General features: G+C 36.2%; 1 protein-coding gene across 1 annotated transcript in view; it reads right to left on the reverse strand.

The window, feature by feature from the left end:
* Positions 1–20,029, reverse strand: part of CDH6 (cadherin 6) — a 112,991-nt gene that overhangs the window by 26,226 nt on the left and 66,736 nt on the right. The window contains exons 4-5 of the mRNA XM_031552694.1: positions 3,281–3,575; positions 1,584–1,720 (exon numbers count right to left, since the gene is read on the reverse strand). Coding sequence (XP_031408554.1) covers positions 1,584–1,720; positions 3,281–3,575 — 432 coding nt within the window. The remainder of the gene's footprint in view (positions 1–1,583; positions 1,721–3,280; positions 3,576–20,029) is intronic.

A 20,029-nucleotide genomic window follows, 5' to 3' on the forward strand; every position in this document is an offset into this window, starting at 1 on the left:
AAAAAAGGAAGAAAAGAAATAAGGAAAAAAGCTAACTTCAGCAATACATCATTAAAGGGGCTATATGACAACATTAAAATGGGAGAAGTTAATTAAAAATATTGTAAGCATACAAGCATGCCCAAGTATATATATTTCTATTTATACATTGATTGAAATGATTTTGCCAGTCTGTTCCTTCTTCAAAGGTACAAAGTCTATTTAAGCCCAACTCCTATTGAAATTCAGTCATTTAGATTTACCATGAAGCAAAATGTTTACGTTCTGACTGGGTATCTTAAGGCTAAAAACTGACTCCTTTGTAGACAAAAGGGATGAAATCCAAGCACTGAAATCCATGGGAAAATTCATAACAGCTTCAACAATGACTTATTTGACTTTAGGAGTTTTGCAATTGATTTCCATGTGAGCACAACCAAGTCTGTGGTTTACCTTGCTTCCCTTCCATTCCTCATATAACCCTCTTGCTAAAAGGTTATCACTGCTGAACTCCTGGGTGCATTATCCATATTGTAACTCTAAGAACAGATATTATACTTTCCAAGTGAGAATGCATGCATCAGTGCAAAAATCCTCTTTCTTGTACTATCTAATACCTTATGCTTGAAAGGGAAGCTCCCTTTGATATTGGCTTCCCTTTTTTTCAGATGTATCTTTTTTCACCTCACATTTTTCTCTGACATATCTCATCTTTACCTTGCCCAATTCTCTAAGATTTAGATAAGAAACAATTCTAAAACCTGATTAATTGTCTGGAATACCATTCTTTTCCTGTAAGAATGTTGAGGAGAACCATTTTCTCTGGCTTCAAGCAACCTATCAGAATGGATATTCTTATTTAAGGAGCCTCTTGAAATCTTTTGTTACTTGTAGAAGTTTGACATAAGTCCTGAGAGTATCTGTGTAGTGGGATAGTGTAATAGTACAGCAGAATTGATCAGTCAGAATTCACATGTTTTACACACACAGGCTGCAAAAAATAAAAAATTCTAGTCACTCTGTGTAATTTAAATATATTCCAAAAACAGAACAGTTTGCAATTCTATCTGTGATCTGCTAGTGTAGCTCAACAACCAATTTTACCTCTTCTATCATTATTCTTAATTAAGATTTCTTTCATAAAATTAGCATTAAAGTGATATGTTGCAGATGTACAGAAATTATAATTACTTTAAACAAGTTTTGAAGAAGCAGGAGGAAAAAAGAAAACAAAAAACAAGCAAACCTTCAGTCTTAATTTAGCCATTATGAAGATACATGGGGATTAAGCACTTTTTTTTGCACACCCACCTGTTTTCTCATTTTCTTCTAAAAGCCAACCTATTTGGTTTAATTTAAGCAGTCTCTGTACCACTGCTTGTTAAAAATGATTGAAAACTGTTTCACATTCAGTACTAATCATATTTATTAGATTTTGCTTTTAGATTAAAATATTGTAGGTGTCATGTTTACAGATGTATCGCTCAATTAAGTTTGTCAGATTTTGCACTGAATAAGATAAAATCTCTTTGAAGTTTTTGACTAATATGTCCTAGCTTGGCTTAGCATGTCATTTTAAATTGCAGACATTGTCACAGAATGACAGACAAGGTCTTCTGACCTGTCTCGGATTCTACGGAGAAATATGGTTGTCCCTGGAGAATGCTGTAGACAACTTTAGCGCTGTTCCCATATGTAGGATCATCGGCATCAGTTGCAGTGACTTGTACAACAAAGGTACCTGCAATGATAAAAGAAGGTAAAAGTCTTTTTTTTCCTTTTTTCTTTTTTCTTTTTTTCTTTTTTTTTTCTTTCTCATGGCTGAGACAGTTTATGATGTAGAAAAGCATAGCTGAGGTTCAAGTCGAACATGTGGCAAAAAGTAGAGATATCCTTATTTGGTAGGAGTTATTCTGCTCTCATAAAAGACAGTGTTTCCAAACCAAAACAATAGCTGGCTTTTTCTCAGTTCATTAAACTGCAATTATCAATTGAATACATAATTCCTTTATCATAATTTTTAGGAACAAATCAGAAACCCAGCTTTCACTAGATATGGAAGGTGTTTAGAGTTTGATTCTGGCTCAAGAATATACTTTCACAAATTTACTCATGCTTGTAACAGGTTAAACTAAAATTTACAGTCAGAACAATATTAGACTTTAAGGTGTTCAACATCAGAATGTAAATCTGTTTTTTTTACACATTTTTTAGAGAAAGAAATGTTTTTGAATCCTGGTCAAAGTGTTAACAAACATGATAAATGAGCTTAAGTTTTAGGATTTTAAGCAAATTTGTGAATAAAGCATTCACTTTACATACTAAAATGTGAATTTTAGTTTCTATCTTCACCAGGTGAGGTTATTTCTGTGTGACAAGTCCCATGAATGAGAGGAGAGAGTATGCCCTAAAGTCTTTATTTTCATATTGCTTGAGCTTTATTTTAATCTCATTCTTGATTGTGATTAATTAATATTTCTGTCTCTGGGTATTTTTTCAGATTAGAACTGTGCTTCTTGCCATTCAACCATCCATTTTTCTCTGACAAAAAAATCAAAATGACCTTCATAAGAATCTGAGAGAAAAATTCAAAACCTGTGAACTTTCCTGAAAGAAATCCAACCATAAGTCATATTTCAAGGAATTATCTCTCCCTCTTTTTTATTTTAATTCATTCTGATGGCTCAATATCTTTGATACAAATGGAAAGATTTAAATGGACATCAGTGGACTTTGTAGTTCAGTTTTTTTTTGCCTAAGAAAAGCAACAAAATTAATAGGAAAGTAATGACATATCTTAGAATTAATGATGAGATGACTTGGCTTTATAGTTTTCTTTCCTGAAGCGTGTACACTCACTTCTGCATCTCTCCTTTTTTACTTCTTTTTTACCTTCTTGAACTAAACAACGTTAACTGAATAGTTCTAGTTGACCCGTAGGTGATCTTATCTTAATTACTATTACACTGCAACTAAATCATGTTATCAATGTATGCTAAATTCTTTGAAGGTGTCCTGTAACAGGTCAGCTCAGCTTACTTTCACTGCGAACTAAACAAAAATGCATTAACTTGCTTTTCCTGTAGCACAACAGAAGAAGCATATTTTACTCATCTGATACTTAAGTTTTCAGCAAACCATTGTCACTAATTCCACTGGAGACAGATTTTTTTAATGGCTCAGTTGCTTCTACTCATCACAAACACCAGATGTCTGCATTCATTACCTTTCAGTTTTGGGCCCTTAATAAAATCCACGAAAGAATTCAGATCAGATACAGAAATTAACTGTTAGCACCTACCAACATCTGACATTTCTGGAATGCTGGCATTGTAAACATCCTTTGTAAACATTGGCTCATTGTCGTTGATATCATGGATCTTGATGATGAACTCAGATTCTGGTTCCACTGGTCTTCCAGTTCTTCGATTTATAGCCTGGGCACGAAGTATGTATACAGGCTTTTCTTCTCTGTCTAGTCTCTTTGTGGCTTGGATGTCACCAGTGTTTTCATTGATAATGAAGAGGTCTCCTGCTCCATCTCCAGAAAGGATGTACTTAAGTGATCCATCTCCTTTATCCTGGTCTGAATGCAGCTGGTGGTGAGAATAATCAAGAAGGGGGGAAAAATAAATAACTGGGACACAATTCTACATATTTTCTCTCATTATCATGGTGCAGGTTTTTAATACCTAGCCAAAAAGCTATACACTTCTTTTAGGAAATAAGATGATACCTCAGTAGGAGCACTGAATGGATGGAGTGGTATCTTGATGTTGGATTTGAAGTTGTTTTCAGTATTATAAAAAAAATCTCTGGTGAAACCTAGGAACTGGAGTTGCAGATGACTTTCCAAAGCTGAACATATATCAATCAAAACTAAATACTAGGGGTTTAAGTGTTACTCTCTGAATATATAGGATAGTAATTTCCAATAGTTGGAAAATCTGCAGAATCATGAATTGTAGAGTTCAAAGAAAGAAAAAGTAGCCAGGGCAGTCACTTCTTGAGTTCAAATTCTGTGTACTGTACTTTTATGACTCTGGACTACATACAAATAAGAGTGAAAATACACAAATTCACAAATGCAGCAAGAAGCAGAGACAGCACATGTACAAGGCCATTCCAGCACTGGCAATGAAGATATCAGTCACCTTATCCAAAGGGACATCGACCAAACTAGAACAAGGTGAGTGCAAGGGAAAGTAGAGAATGATGGTAGTTAGCATACAGCACATGAGCTTTCCCAGGAAATTTCCCTCTACTGAAAGTCTGCTTAATGCATATACAGGATACAGCAGATTAAATACTACTCTGAAGGCTGTTCCTTTGGTAAAGGTATATTTATTCCTTTGGCCTTAAAATAAATGTTAATCAAGTGTATTTTATTTTCTTGTTACATGAAATAAAAAAATATATTGAAATGACTTCTAAGTTTGGGGAATCAGTGACAAAACTCATAGGAGAAAAGCAGCAGATTCCTTCAAATTGTTGTTTTCATAGCAAAGATGTTTATGTGAAGAGAATTGAGAATGTCTCAACCAACTCTTTGCTTCTCTTTCTGCATGCAAATATGAAATATATATATATATATTTATGTATCTGAATGTGTGGTGAAGTACTTAGCATTGCTGGATAGAATGCTTTGTAGAAGAGTAAGATTTGCACACTGAATGAATATAGAGTATTATGATCCTCACAGGTTTTACCAGTGCTTGGCTATTCCCCAGGCACACTGGAAGGGCAGCCTCCAGTGTGACTCTATATCCAATGTTTTGGGTATCCTCCAACCTTCTATCGAGACCAGTGCAATGCTGGAAGCCTATTGACAGCCACCTGGTGGCATGGTGCTCCCTCATGGGTACTTATGCCTGTGGTCCCTACAGAAAGCATGATCAATGCAACAAGTCCATCTTATAAGGGTAAAACTCTCTGTTTTTATACAGAAGTGTTTTTATATAAGGTTTTTACACAAATATTTTTATATAAATGTTTTTATATAAAACATAATTTAAAAAAATGTTAAATAGAAGAAAATATATGGCCTGTAAACCAGCAAATCATTACCAGGCATGCCAAGGCACATCTCCTTCAGGGAGAAAATGGGCATTCAGTGTAATTTTGCACGGAGCCTTCCTCTTGAAAATAAGAATATCGATAGCTAGCTTGTATGCAACATTTCAACAGGAGATTTCAAAGCACTTCACAAAAGCAGTCAATTACATTTGCTTTGTTTTTCTAAATAGCAAAGTGTAGAAACTTAGAGTTTCCAAAAAGACTGTCTTGGAACCCGGAATACAGTTCAGATCTCCTGAGTACTAGTCAGTTGGCCATCAAACCTACAGAAATGATATGATTTATCAGATATAGCTTAAGCCTCTGAAGAATATGTTAGATCTGCTTGTTAAGAAATCAGTCTAGAAGCCTACTGTGGAAAGTAATTGTAATTGGATATTTGAGTATAATTTTCTCAAAGGCAACTTGCAAAAAAAGGCATAAAAATAACTCTTATTTAAAAATATGTATTTTTTTTTTATGACTGTTTCACAACAAGATACTCAATTTTTGTTTGCCTTGAAAGTCACTTTAATTTTTTCTGTATCATAGTGGGAGAAAAACAGCCCTTGGTAACAGACTATCATTAATTCACACAAATCATGGAATAGTGCTGTTGTAAGACTTGTTATAGGATGAACTCTCAAACTCATTTTTATCACCATTTTAATTAAAACTGGTTTCAAGGAACAAAGTAGCAAAAAAGGTCAAGCTAGAAGGGGTTTTGGAACCACTGGGAATTGTCTTCCCAAGTATTCTTTCAAGAGTCTGGATACCTGAAGAGCTAAAAATGAAAACTTGTGTGATTTTTCAGTCAATTGTTTATGAAATTTCCACTTTTCTCCCACAACTAACATATCAGTGTAAGATGAACTGTGGCTCTTGAATATCAAGACAATGTATATCTCAATGTACTGACTCACTAACGTTGAGAATGAAGTGATTTTCATCGAAGGTTCAATCTCTAGCTTTTCATCAAAAGCAGTAACTTCTGAAAATAAACATTTCCTATCACATGTTCTTTCCAGATCTAATATTCTAATACCTTCAGCTTTACCACTTTCCTAAAACATTACAGAACAGAGTAAGTGTTCAGCTGGCCAGAAAGTAAGTGGCTTATCTGCTTAAGAGTCAGATCTCGGGGAAGTCATGTCCCATGTATGTTATGTAGAGATAAGGCTGTCTGAGTGTCTACTCATCAGTCCCAACAGTGACCTTCCAGTGTGCCACCACATGTGGCCTGAAGAACATATTTCATAAAAATTCTCCGTAAAAGTATGATTATAATTCTTGATTAAAATAAATTATGATAGTTATTTAACCACTGAACATCAGAGTTGTTTTATTTTCCGTTTTGTTATGTGTTTGTTTTTGTGGGATAGGACAAAATCACAACACCAGCATGAACTGCTTAATAACTAGGCTAAAGTAGCTTGAATTTTGTTCCTTTCTTTTTCAGAAAATTAAATGTTGCTTTTATATGGTAGAATAAACAAACAGATCTCCAGGAAAGTTTCTTATGGATGATAAATTTGCAACATTTACCTATGAGGAAAATATCTAGAAAAACAATTTATTAGTACAGATTATATTATCTGTGCTCGACTGTTTGCTTGTATAGAATTTTACCCAGGCAAAACCATTCAGCTTTGTTTTTTTTAAGTGTCAATTTATCTTGAAAGCAATATTTTGTTTGTGTGAGCTATATGAAGTGAGAGATTGCTACTCCAACCATGTTAAAAAAAATAATTAGGAATAAAATTGAAAGGAGGAATAAATGGTGCAAGTTTAGACCAAAAGATGGGCCTGGAGGAGAGATGCACTTAAAAATGCAGCTGATGGTTTTGTATATAAAACTTAATACAGCTGTTATGAAGATAAAATGAGTAGTGGAAACATCCCTGCTTTCCTTTGCAGTTGACGGTATTTTCACTACCCAGACCCTTCATTTCACAGGAAGTGTGCTGTAATGAAATATGCATAGAAAATATATTGCAAGTACTTTCAGCAGGACAGATATGAGACATCATAGTTTCACTCTTTGTATTAACTCATGTTGCAAAAGAGTGTCCATTATCCTCTGCATAAAGTTATTCATGGGCCAGATAAATGGACCATGGCAGGTAATCATGAGATAGAATAAAATATCGTGGGATGCAATATTCATGTCAGCTGGGTTGTACTGCATTACTGCTCCTCGATACAAATTTACTATGGCCAAAAGTTTTAAGGCTCTACTTCAAGTTAGATTTTTTTATTTCTGGAGGAACTCGGTGTTACTCAACAGCATCTAATTTGGTGACAGAACTGAGCAATACCCCAAAGGTAAGCAAAATTGAGAAGTAGTAAGATGCAATAAAAATCAAATGCTTCTGCAATTGAACTATATTAATATTATAGTAAATTGATTCACTCAGAATGTTCTCTGGACATTTTTGTGAAATCACCTATCAATCACTGGCTAAGGCTGAGGATGAACGACAAATTAAAGATTTTATTATGCCCTAGGCATACTTTCACTCATTTTACTTTAATGCCATTGTTATCTGAACCATCTTCTTTGCTTTTAATGATTTACAGTAAGATAAAAACCATCCAGTCTTTTTCTCTCTTCTCTCCTTGGCAATATTCTGGCCCAAGACATTCAAACATGGCTGCCTGAAAGAAGGTAGGGCCTCATTGCTCTGGTAAGAAATATACAGCTGTTTAAACAGACTGCAGGACTACAGCATTAGCTACCTGTATTTGACTTTGTACTCATTGTTACCTACATAATTAATTTAAAAGGAAAACTTTTTATTTATTACAAGGAGTCCCAATCTGAAGCAGCCTTGCTTTTTCCAGTGTAACTGACAGAAGCCCCAGAAGCGACAAGGGTGGTGACAGAGGTCGCTTGGAGAGGTATGTGAAAGCTGTACTCAAAGTATTTGTGCTGTGAGCACCTTTTTTTTTCTTAATTTTTTTTTGGTAGTGAGTTTGTATACAGCATTTGCGTTCATCTCCAACACATGGTATTGCTTAACTTCAAAGGAGCTCCAGAAAAATTTTACCAGGGTTTCAAAAATTGAATCAGGCCTACGCTACATAAATAGGAATTATTTGAGCAAAGTGCGGGAAAAAATTAAGGATGACTTTCATGTAATTTTGTAAAAAGATTATAAATTGAAATGGCATGAAAGCAGCAGATCAAATTGGCATTAAATAGTGCAATTCATTAGTGTTTTCGGTATTCTATGCTACAAGAGCTGTTCTCTAAAATGTCAGAGTATGTACAACAGAAGTAATGTCAGTGTGTTTCAATGCTGGTAAGGGCCAGAGGCTCCCCTGGTGGGCCAGGGGGCACTAGGCAGGCAGGGTCTCACCAAGAGTAGGGCACCAGGGGTACCAAGCATCTCCCTCAGGGCAAGGCTGTGCTGTGGACTGCAGGTGGCCTCTCTGGACAGGGCTGTGAGGAACTGGAGCCCAGCTGTTCAGTAGTCTTGCCTGGGCAGGGGTGGGTGGGGTTGGAAGGGCCCAATTACAAACCGTACTAAATTCACCTTGATATGAAACTATATGACACTGCAGTACTAAAACTTGATAATGAAGGTGAGGTTAAAATTAAGCTCTGATTTTTTATTTTTTTTATTATTATTTTTTTTTTGGTGTGCGTTATAATGGAATGCATTAGACAGAGGCAGCTTTCCAGCACACATATTTGTAATGAGGTTTTACTGAGAATGTACTATTATAGCTGTGGTAATTAAATTCAAAAAAAAAAATTGAAATTACAGGCCATGGATATTCTCCAGAATGAAATAACATCCCTCCCCTACCTTGCTCTATAACACTGATTTAAACAGCATAGTTAATCTCATTCATGAAATGGCTTTAGGTTGTGTAAGACAGCTGTAAATTGCAGTTTAGCTCCCACTAATGTCGTATTGCTGGTTATGATAACTGGAAATTCGGTGGGTAAGGTGATTTCCATCCATCCTACAAATCAAGTTCCAATTCCTGTCGTGAATACAGCCCCCTGCTCCCTCAGTTTGAAAGCAGTCCCTGAACCTCTACAATCACACAAGCCAATTGACCTTGGGATGTATATACTAAATCATCAGCCTACAATTATCCAGAAATAAGCTGCCTCATGTCTTATTGTTTGTTTGTATTTATAAAAGGAACTTGCTATTCTGGGACTGCTGTGGCCACGTTTTTGTTTCCTAGCACCACAATGAAATAGAGACCAATTATTAAAGTGGCATGTGGGCAGTTGGTATGCAGTTAACATAAAGAATCGGTGGCTTACACTTGGCAGTATTCAGAGCAATGATTTCACTCCAAATTGAATAGATCCAAGCAGCAAAGCTCTACTCTTGTCAAGTAATGAACAAATTCAACCACATGTGTTGCTTGAGGTCACACAGTGTGATGCTTCAGTTAAACACTAAAAATACTATGATGTTATAATATTGCACAGTTTCTCTTTCAGAGTAATAACTTTCTTGAACTCTTCCCTATCTATCCCTATAAAATCAACAAACACTGTCAATTAATATAATAGTTAACACCATTAGTATCATCAAATAATCATGCCTAAAGCCTTTGCTGAGCTTAGTGACTTAGTGTTTAAAGGAAAAAGATATTTCTTGTTCATTAGGTAATAAGTACTTAAATATATATTTCTGAAACTTTAAGTAGAGTCTTTATTTGCTTCTGAAAATACTCCCAAAACACTATTTGTACTTCATATATCTATATATGCATACACCGTGTCATGTGTTACTGGGGCAAATACTTATAGAAATAAGTTATTTCAAGCCATGAAAGAGCCTTTCTTCTAAGAAGATACTCCACAAGATCCTCTGGAAGATTCAGCATCACCAGAAATGACAAATTTACTATGGATGTATGTGCCACGTTCTTATGGCATCAATTATGAAAAGCATCATCTCCTTTCCTGGTCCACATAACCACTCTATTGACTCATCTCTAGTGCAAAATTACTACTACATGGTATTTTATACTTCTTACTCTATCCTCAGAACCTCTTGACTGCAAAATGCTAAGCTCCTTCTCATGTCCCATAAATTCTGACTTGAAAAAAGATAGAATGTGCTGAGGTCAGTGGTAGCTTGGTTTGTATGCATATTTGTAGCACGGCCAGCTGAACAGTCATGAAAAAATGTAGGTTTCTTTACCTTATGCAGCTACTGTTCTTCCAAACTGTAATGAAATGAGTGTTTTCAACACCTTTATTCCTCTATAAAATTTAATTAGAAGTGGTTAATGGATTTAAAAATCAATCCGAGAAGGCCAATGGATAGGGTACAGAGCATTGAGCTTAGTTATCTGCTCAGGTCACATACATGGAAGGTTAATTTAAGATACAGGTAGCTACGCTTTCACTGTTTTGTTACTTCAAAAATTTAACTCAAATTTCTGGTAAAAATGGGAGAATTCTAAAAAAGGATTCAGAAGAAATGGGAGAAAGGTGCTACATTACTTGCAAATTTTCTTAGAGTTTAGAGAAACTAAGGGTTGATTCCTTTCTATTCTTATGTAAAGCAATTTGAAAATTATATGAAGATTTATACTCTACAGCCTCAAAATAGGAGTTTCTTGTTTCCACAGAAAGTAAACAAACAACAGAAAAAAAAGTATTGACAAGATGAAAAGAAAAATGCAAAGAGACTCTACCAAAGCATAGCATCATAATTCCAAATGTACAGCTGCCAGAAACAGCACTTCCGTACTCCCATACAGAGGCTTTTTTCAAATGACAGGTGCTTAAAATTAGATACCCTCTTTTTTACATCTCCCCACTAACCAAAGATCTGTTTTTCTAAGCAATCAACAATCTTCATTGTTAGTCACTTTCTTGATTTCACACGTTACAGTTTACAGAGTACTTGAATTAGTTTACTTTACTTCAGTGATTAGTTTACTATAGTTAGCTTTACTGCAGTTAATAGCATAAGCCTGAATATGGTTCAGTATGATTGATTCCTGAGTATTTGAATTTAAGACAATTTTAATTTCTTGCACCAACACTGTTTTTCTGTTTCAAGAACCTCCTTCCACTTGCTTATATTCTTTCTCTTCCAACATCTATGGATAATAATGATATATACTCTCAGTATTCTTCTTTGCAAGGCTGCCAGCCTACATGCACTCTTCCTGTGTAAAATGGTCACTTTTCAGTCTTCAAGTAGAATCCTGTTTAAAACGCTAGTCTTTCATTTTTTTGAGTTTAGTAGATTCCAAAAGGATCCCATGAAGAGAAGGCCAGATGTGTTGTTTCTAGTAGTTCCATGTAGTTTTCCTGTAATTGGTCCAATTCAGTTGGCCTTCTTTCTGTATGAACGCACACAGGTCTTGAACAGCAATGCTAGTATCCTCCTATATCTTTTAGAAATAAGTAGATACATTTGTCATTTTTGTTGGCATGTTTAGGTAGCTTCTTCCTAATATCTCAGGACTAACATTAAGGCTTTTCTAATATATGACCATTAATAGCATATTGGAATATATTTTTTGTTGGTAACTCCTATTTTATTCCTATCCTGTTTCTTTTTTTTCTTTCCTCCTGCAAGATATTCTGGAAAGAGTTATAGCAGAAATGCTAAATCAGGGCTTGACCCAGTGATTGAGCACCTGGTGGGAAAAGCAGAGCCAACCCAGCGGAGCTCATGTGCAAGCACTGTGCCTTATGACCAGAAGGGGTGGAGCCAGGATGCACCCCTTCCCAGACCTCACTGAAGGGTTGGCAATGGAGGCAAGGGTATTTCGCTGTAGATTCCTACCTGCCTGGTGTCTTCTAAAAGTAAGCAGTTGTTTTTTTTTTTCTTCTTTTGTTTCTGTGTCCATGGCTGCTATCTTTGAGCAAATCCTTACATGTTGTAGTCTAGGACTTAGCTATTCCACTGTCATTACTGTGTTTTCCATTGCATAGCAACAGTAAGAGGTATGATAGAGTACTGAAATCAAGCATGCAAATACTGAAGTAATAACTTAGTGACACAGAGAACTGAAGAGTTACTAAGGATAAATAAAATTTATGTGAATGGTTAGAGTTATTGGAATTTTTCTTTAATCTGTAAGGGGTTCCAGGATGTTGGAATAAAAACAAAGTAGAATAAGAAATAGAGCAGAAAGGACACTGAAATAATAATTTAACATTTGACCAGGGTCAGGAGACAAAGTGCTTTTGTATTTGACCCCTCCAGGCTTGTGTTCTCCAGGTAGGCTGGAAGGCTCTTATTCTTTTGTGAGGGTTATAGGTGAGACTGTGTGGTCTGAGGTAGATCTTGAAAATAACTTGTCTGATACTGTGATCCTGGGGATGTGGGACAGGCTGCCCAAACAGTAGCCAGGAACTTACTGTCCTATTTAAAATGTCTAAAATCAAGAATAAACACCCATACTCTACTGACTCACACCTTTGTTACACACCCTTCAAGATCACAAATAGTTTTCTATCCTGAAGTGCAAATATGCAGCCACAGCTAATCAGCTTTGCAAAAAATCAATTGAGAAGTGTCAATCCTTTCAACATTGCCTAGGGCCTATCAACTCATCCCTCTTGGGTTCTACAACTGCTGCTGCTCTTCAATTTGATTAAATAGGGACAGTGACACAAAAGCTTTTTGTCCTGAACTGCAGTACATCAAGCTGGAAAGATCCCTTATTTTGTTGCTCCCTCTCTCTAGGGGGTAACTTTCTATCAGATCTTAAGGATTATTGAACAAAGCTGCAAACCAAGTAAAGGTGTCTCCATGTTCTCTTGGGCTGAAAGATGCTCAGCCCTTCTTTAGTAATGCAGTCTTATTTGTCCCTTTTGCTATTATCTCTAAACACAATTATAACAAGAATTTACTAAGTTACAACAGACAAATAGGTCTTTAATTTATAAAGCACAATAGACTTCTGTGTCTCATTGGATCATCTCTATGCATAACGGTCCTTGACTTTCACTTTCTTTTATCAAAATTCTTGCTTTCTTTGTTCTATTACATAACCCCAAGAAAGAGACCCAATCTCACTTTGCAGGTATTAAAGAACTGAAAGCCATTATGTCTCCGAGTACTGATTTCTCTCACTTAAAAAAGAACGTATATATATTGTAAAATGATTTCTACAGCTTTGCTTACTGTTTGGTTCATCAAGCCATTGCCTGAAAAATTACAGAGCCGTGTTCACCTAAACTGCGGTGGTCATAACAAAATAGCATTGTACAGACTTCTAGAATTACCTTCACAAAAGCTTAGAGAACTTTTTTTAGCCAGTTCTCAATTCTTTATGAACAGACGAAGCTGTTTAAACAATCTGCTTTTTAGTTCATCTATTTCAGCATCTACCATTTCTCTGTTGTAGTGACTACCACTTTTTTGTTTTGTTTTGTTTTTAAACCATTTGTTAGAACCTGGGAGACAGGAGGACTAGTTTATCTGAGTCATCAGTACCTAGTGACTGAAAGGCATAAAGGGCTTAGCCACCCTAGACTTGTCATAGCTTAGCTGAGGTACTAAGAATACTTTCTTGCATGTAAATCTGAGCAGAAGATTAGGAGAGATTAAAAATTGTTTTATTAACTGATGTGTATACTTCAGTGGTCAGGAATGAAAATTCAATCCATTGAAGCTTTGAAAGCCATAAAGAGGTGTACAAGTCATTTTATTTCAGGAGACAGATTATCATTTCCTACCATAACTGGATTGTCAGTCATTGGTTTCAAATATAAGTCTTAAGGACTAAATGAAAAGATGAGTTTGATGCATAACTAATGACTTCCTTGGTATAAAATAAAATACAAATGAGTGAAGCTCGTTTAAGTGCACCTCTGACAAAAGACAAGGTATGCAGTGGAAAAGTAGGCTTGTATTTGGAAATGCAGAATTTACTGATTTTAATATTGTTTCTCTCAAAGTCTTACTGGCTGACCTTATATTGCTATTTGATGCTTCTATGTTCTTCTTGCAGTAAAATGTGGGTTGTTAACAATGTTCAGTTCTGTACATAATTATTATAATGTGATTTGAATCTTAGGTGTAATTTGTTCTATGCTAGCTTGTGGAAATACCAAAGATTGTTTAAGTGAAAGCAAAGAAAATGCTGAAATGCTAGAAAATATCATTGCTCTGGTGTTTATTATCTACCTGTTGAAGGTCACTGTCACTATATTAACTAAAAGAAGGGATAGATGGGGGAATTTCTGCACTCTGGGCTGGTTATATTAGCTCAATAGCATCTGGAGGTATCTTAAACTTAAGACTTTGTACTAAAATAAATAAGTGTTTTCTGTCAGGTAAGCTGTGGAGTTATGGGAAGTTAAATGCCTAATTTGTAATGACTTTCAGTGGGAGTGCAATGAGTCTCGAAAGAAAAGCACGCTTCCCTGGAAATCTCTTCCCTAAATCCCCATTTTTCAATGGGAGTTGTGAAAACAATTCAAGACCACCTGCTTCCCTCGCAGCTTTTTTTCAAAGTCAGAACAAATTTGTTCCCTTATCCTGACATCCTTTTATATCTCAAAGAAAGGTATGTGCATGGGAGCAGATGTCTACAGCACAGTTAATGTGCCTTCACTCTTTAAGTTTATTTAACGTACTAACTGTATCCCATTTTCAAGAAAAGATGTTCGCTGAGCCAAGACGCTAACACAGATACATTGTTTTAAAATTACATGAGAATAAGGTATCATATGAGTTTGTATGTGCGCATAGCCATTTAATGGCAGAATACTTTCATGGGTCGATCTACATACCTGTGGAGGTTTCCAATGACTTTAATGGGACTTCTATCATGTACTGCATTACTCAGTCAAAAAAAGGGAACTTGAATAATAGCAGCTGGCAGCAGACATTTACCAAAATTAGGAGTTTTTTGGTTGTTCTTGTTTTGTTGCTTTACTTATTTTCCCCCAGAAAAATGACTACATGCACTTTTGTAACTAATAGACTGTCTTAGCATACATTCCTTAATCTTTAATTTGCCTGATTAGTATAGTGAATGAAATCAATCTGTGTTATATATCCAGCTTTAATTGCCTTTATCATCTTAGGAAATTTACCCAGAGTTAGTTGCTTACTCTTTATCAGAGATCTGAATTATCCATTTCACTGAAAAGCGTTTTCTTAGACTCATAAACTTAAAGAAAAAAATAAAAGCAGCTTGAATTTAATATTACATCAGCGTTGTTCTTTCTTTGTAGATATAATGCAGATTCATAAAGCTAGATGAAGAAATGCATTTTTAATTCTGTAAAAACCTCTATTCCTTGAGTGGGAAGAGAGGTAGGGAAGATATTCCTTAATGGTGAACTAGGGGGAAAAAAAAATTGCTTGGCCTAATATCCAGAAATGTCTTTACTGGGATACGGTTGAATAAAACATCAGGCTTCTTCAGTAACAGCTTTTTTCTGTTCCCTGATGGATGTGCTTGAAAGCAAATGCTCATCCTTTGCTTACTGACAAAGGTGATCCCTTGATATTCTGAGCTGCACTTGATGCTGACAATCAAATCCAGAAGTATGTGTATGAATTTTATATGCTATATAAAAGTGTGTGGCAGGGTTGAAAGTAGGGATTGGAGAAGTGAGGCTATAGAGAAACATTCAAACAAATGAGGAACCATATTCTGATTTAAATCAATGTTTAACAAGAATGAAATAAATTCATAGCCACAAGTTTAGTTGAGTCTTTAATCTGTTTGCATATCTGGCTTGTCTAGTTCTGTGATTCAGAAAGTGAGGAAAGGAAAAATATCTCTGCACTGCCATGCTTCCCAAATTTATTTCTAAAAAATAATTCTGTTGCATAAAGAGATAACTAGAAAACTGAGTGAGGCAATAGTTACAATTGAAAAGGCCACATATATAAGTCTTAACTGTGTTCTCTCTGGAAAGCTGCTCAGCTAGAAAATTCTTTCTGGGAAAACTTGGCCAAGGCTGCCATTGAGTAAGTTTTTCTTTCAAAAGAGCATTCCTCAAAATATCAGCCTGGATGAAGGAATGGGTCACGGGGCTCAAATATTGAGATAAACAGGTGTTAGAACTTCAGGAGGGCAAGGGGGTGGATTAGCAAAAAATCAGCTCAGATAGACGGAGCTTTGCTTTGGAACAGGTGACAAATCAGTCAAGAGCTTGCAGATAAAGGACAGATCAACATGAGTGATATCATGGTACACATCCACTACAGACTGCCTGCTCAAAGAAATGAAGTACTTGAAGCCTTTGTTAGACAGATGGAGGAAGGAAGCTATACAACTGAAGGCTATGGTACTCATGAAGGACTTCAATCATTCTGATGTCTGCTGGAAGAGCAATATGGCTGTATGCAAGCAACCCAGGTTTCTACAAAGTGCCATAAGAAAATTTCACACAAGTGATTGACGAGTTGACCAAAGGATGCATTATGTTAGATGAATGTGAATGTAAAATTTACCCTCAGGTCTCAAAGGTTCTTGAGCCTACCAGCAAATTCTAGCGAAGTGAAGCATTATTCACAGCAGACAAAGCAAGCAAGCAAGGAAGCAAGCAAAAAACAAAACAAACAACAACAGCAACAACAAAAAAAAACTACAAAAATGTAGGGACTTGTTTTTTTAACAATTTGGGTGAACTCAGGTCCATACTCAGAGTGGGATGCATTAAAAAAAAATGGTGACAAAATGTTTTATTGCTATCATATTTGACAAGTTATTGAGGAAGGTTCCTAATCTCTGAGAACAGGAAAAGCCACAGACTAGATGGATCTGGAACTAAAGACTAGCCATGTATACCTCAGTCCCAAGCTGTGGAGCAAATCCACTTGGAAGGTAAATCTAGGTGCAAGCAAAGAAAACCAAGGTGATGGAAACAGCATGGGTTTAACAATGGCAAATTGCTTAACCAACCTGGTTGCCTTTCATGGCATTGTGAAAAAGCAGAGAGGATTATTGCATGACTTTAGGAAGGCTTTTGATATAAAATCTGGATAGACAAATTGGTGAAATATGGACTCCAAAAATGGATGGTGAAATGTGTGGAAAATTTCATGGATGGACAAATACAATGGGTTATGATCTGTGGTTAGGTATCCCACTGGTGGTTGATTACTTGTCATGTTCCTCAGGGGTTGATACTGGGAGTTAATACTACTTAATATCTTTATTAATTATTTGAATGACGGGATGCACTCTCAACAATTTTTTAAGTCATTAAAAAAAAAAGAATGGAGGTGGTTTGCATAGAGAGCTTTCAATATTGAGAAGGTAGAGTTGCTGTCTCGTAGTCATCAGCAGCTTGGAGAAATGGACTGATGAAGTTCAGCACTGGCAAATATAAGTTTTTTTTTTTTTATCTGTGCTGAAATACAATCTGGATGGAGAAATAGTTTTGTGTTGAAAGATCGGGACATTTCACTTCAATAAGCTGAAAATGTCCTTGCAGAGAAGAAAGCCAACTGAACACTGGTTTCTTTTAGCAATAGTGTAGCCTACTCTCAGAGGCTCAGATCATTCTCCTCTATTCATAGCTTGTGAGAATGGAAGTGGAGCACTGCATTTAGTTTTGTCCCTCTTCTGTAAAAGAAAGACACTGACATACAGCATTAAGTCTATTGCGGGGGTCACCAAAAGGGTAAGGAGGCTGGAGCATATGATGTATGTGGAGAGGAGAAAAATGTTTTTGTTTAGATTTCAGAAGAGAAAGTTTGCTGTTGTTTACAGCTATTTAATGGCAAAGAGTAGATAAAGACAGAGAAGACAGTGAAAAGATGAAAGACGGTAGTTAGAAATTGCAATAGGGGGAATTCTGATTAGATATTTGAAGGAAAAAATAAAAATAAAGATCAAAGAGAGGTGGTTAAGCACTGAGATAACTGCCCAAGAAGTCATGGAATTTCTGAACTTGGAGATAGAACTTGATTGAGTCCTGAGCAACATGCTCTTAAATGGACCTGCTTTGAGCAGAGGGGTCAACAAGATGCCTCTAAGAGTTACTTCCAGCCTAAATTATTCTGTGGTTCTATTTGTCAGGACAGTGCTGGACAGTTCAAGATTCAACACTGCTTGTCTAGGAATGAGGATTAATTTTGACTGGAGAGACTGGAATTCTTTTGGTGAGAATATTTTTCTCCAAATTGTTATCTAGTATTTGTGGAATTAAAAAAAAAAAAAGAAAGAAAAGTATTTCTGGAGAACATGTTACTGATATAGTCAAATCATTATAAATAATCTGAAAGGAGTTTTCCAGAAAATACTTTCTGCAGGTAAAATCGTAAATATTTGCATGAAGTGGGTTAATCGGGGTGAATTGTGTAAATCCTGGTAGTCTGTGTTACCTGGAAGTAACACGAGGCTCACGCTCCTGTATTAATTCTCTGGCTGAAACCCCCTTGGAGGTTGTTATTCCCTGTGTCTACTGGAAATTCTCTGAGGAATTTTAGCAGTTATAAGTTGCATTAACTCTCCTTTAAGCAACTGACCTGAAATGTGTAAAACCACAGAAAGAGCATCGGCTGGAAAGAATCTATTAATGCTCTGACACCTCTGTTTGCATGGCCTTTAAATCTAGTGCCTGAGTTAGCTTGATTGCAGGGCCTGCTATGTAGAAGCATGTCATGGAGCCAAAGATACAGTTATACTCTTCGATTCTGTATTTCAGGGAGAATTTGACCTCTTATTCTTGATAACATAACGCAAACACAACATTTACATGTTACATGACTTGAGTAGATGTAGCCTACCAACATGAAGACGCAGTATGCTCAAAGCTGCCAAACACACTAAACAGGATGATAGTAACAAAGCAGTGCAGGGCAGTAAAACCTTCTTTGTTACAGTAGATGATTAACAGTGAAACAACGTTTCACAAAGAAGTAAGAAATAGTGCTGGGTAAACAGTATCTCTGTGCAAAAAGGCCATTCCAGCTAGACCTTCGTATAGTTCTGCTCCATTCAACATGGCAGACTTCAGCTGGGGATAGCAGGGCTGCAGTCTGAATGATGTGTTTCCCAAGTAAACAACTCTGAAAAGAAAGCACTAGTAATTATAGATTCAGAATAAACTTTCACTGATATGTTTTTCCCCTTCTGTAATGTACAGTTTAGCTCCCAACTCACCTAGCATTTTATTTCTCTACAAATTTTATTGTTCTTGATGTCCCTTTTTGTGTATGTATGAAATTAGAAAGAGAAAGAAATGATTTTTTTCCTTTCTCTCTTTCTTCCAGAGGGCAATTCTTACCTTTCCTTCATCTGCCACCTCAGGCTTTCACGGTGAGTACAAGCTTCACTGAACCCTGAAGCATTTGCAAGTGCATGCTAAGGTTTGCTTCACCCCATTAATGGTGAAAGCAAGCCACAGTCTGCATTAGCACATACAGATCAGTGGTAGCTATTCACATCACAACACATTTTCAGTTTGTTTTTGAAATGCTATGCTGACTGGCCACAGCTCTCAATCTGCTGCTGCCCCACTGTGAACCTATGTTCACCAGTGAGAGAAACAGCAGCAAAAGCAAGGGGAGTCACAGAGGATAAGTTTCATTTAATAAAAAGGTTTCCGTAAGTTTTACAGTTTAATATTTTTGATGAGCCAACTGTAAATAGCAAATGGCGGAATAACAGTAGTTCTTTATCGTAAGCCTGATAGAGGGATTTTTTTCTAGCTGTTGTTAGCCTGCAAGTTCTATATTCACAACACTGCAGCTTTATAGAGAAGACTTTACTTTGCTGTACAAACAAATAGGAAAATGGTAATCGCAGCTCCAAAGATCAGTAATTTAAGTAACCCAAAATAAACCATGAACTTCACCTGTGATTTCTCCCTGGGGAGAAAAATAAATGTGTTAAGCTATTTTTGTATAGCTATAAGTCTAAGGGCACACAGTCCAAGAGGACAGGCAGATTGCTGACAAAGGGAGGACAGAATGATCTGTGGAAAGATGTGGCCCAAAATGTAAGCACTGGTATGAGTGGATTGTTAGTATATAGAAATAAAAACTGTGTAGTTCAGGGCACCCAAAAAAAAAAA

The sequence above is a fragment of the Meleagris gallopavo genome, chromosome 3 (genome assembly GCF_000146605.3).
Source record: "Meleagris gallopavo isolate NT-WF06-2002-E0010 breed Aviagen turkey brand Nicholas breeding stock chromosome 3, Turkey_5.1, whole genome shotgun sequence".
NCBI lineage: Eukaryota > Metazoa > Chordata > Aves > Galliformes > Phasianidae > Meleagris > Meleagris gallopavo.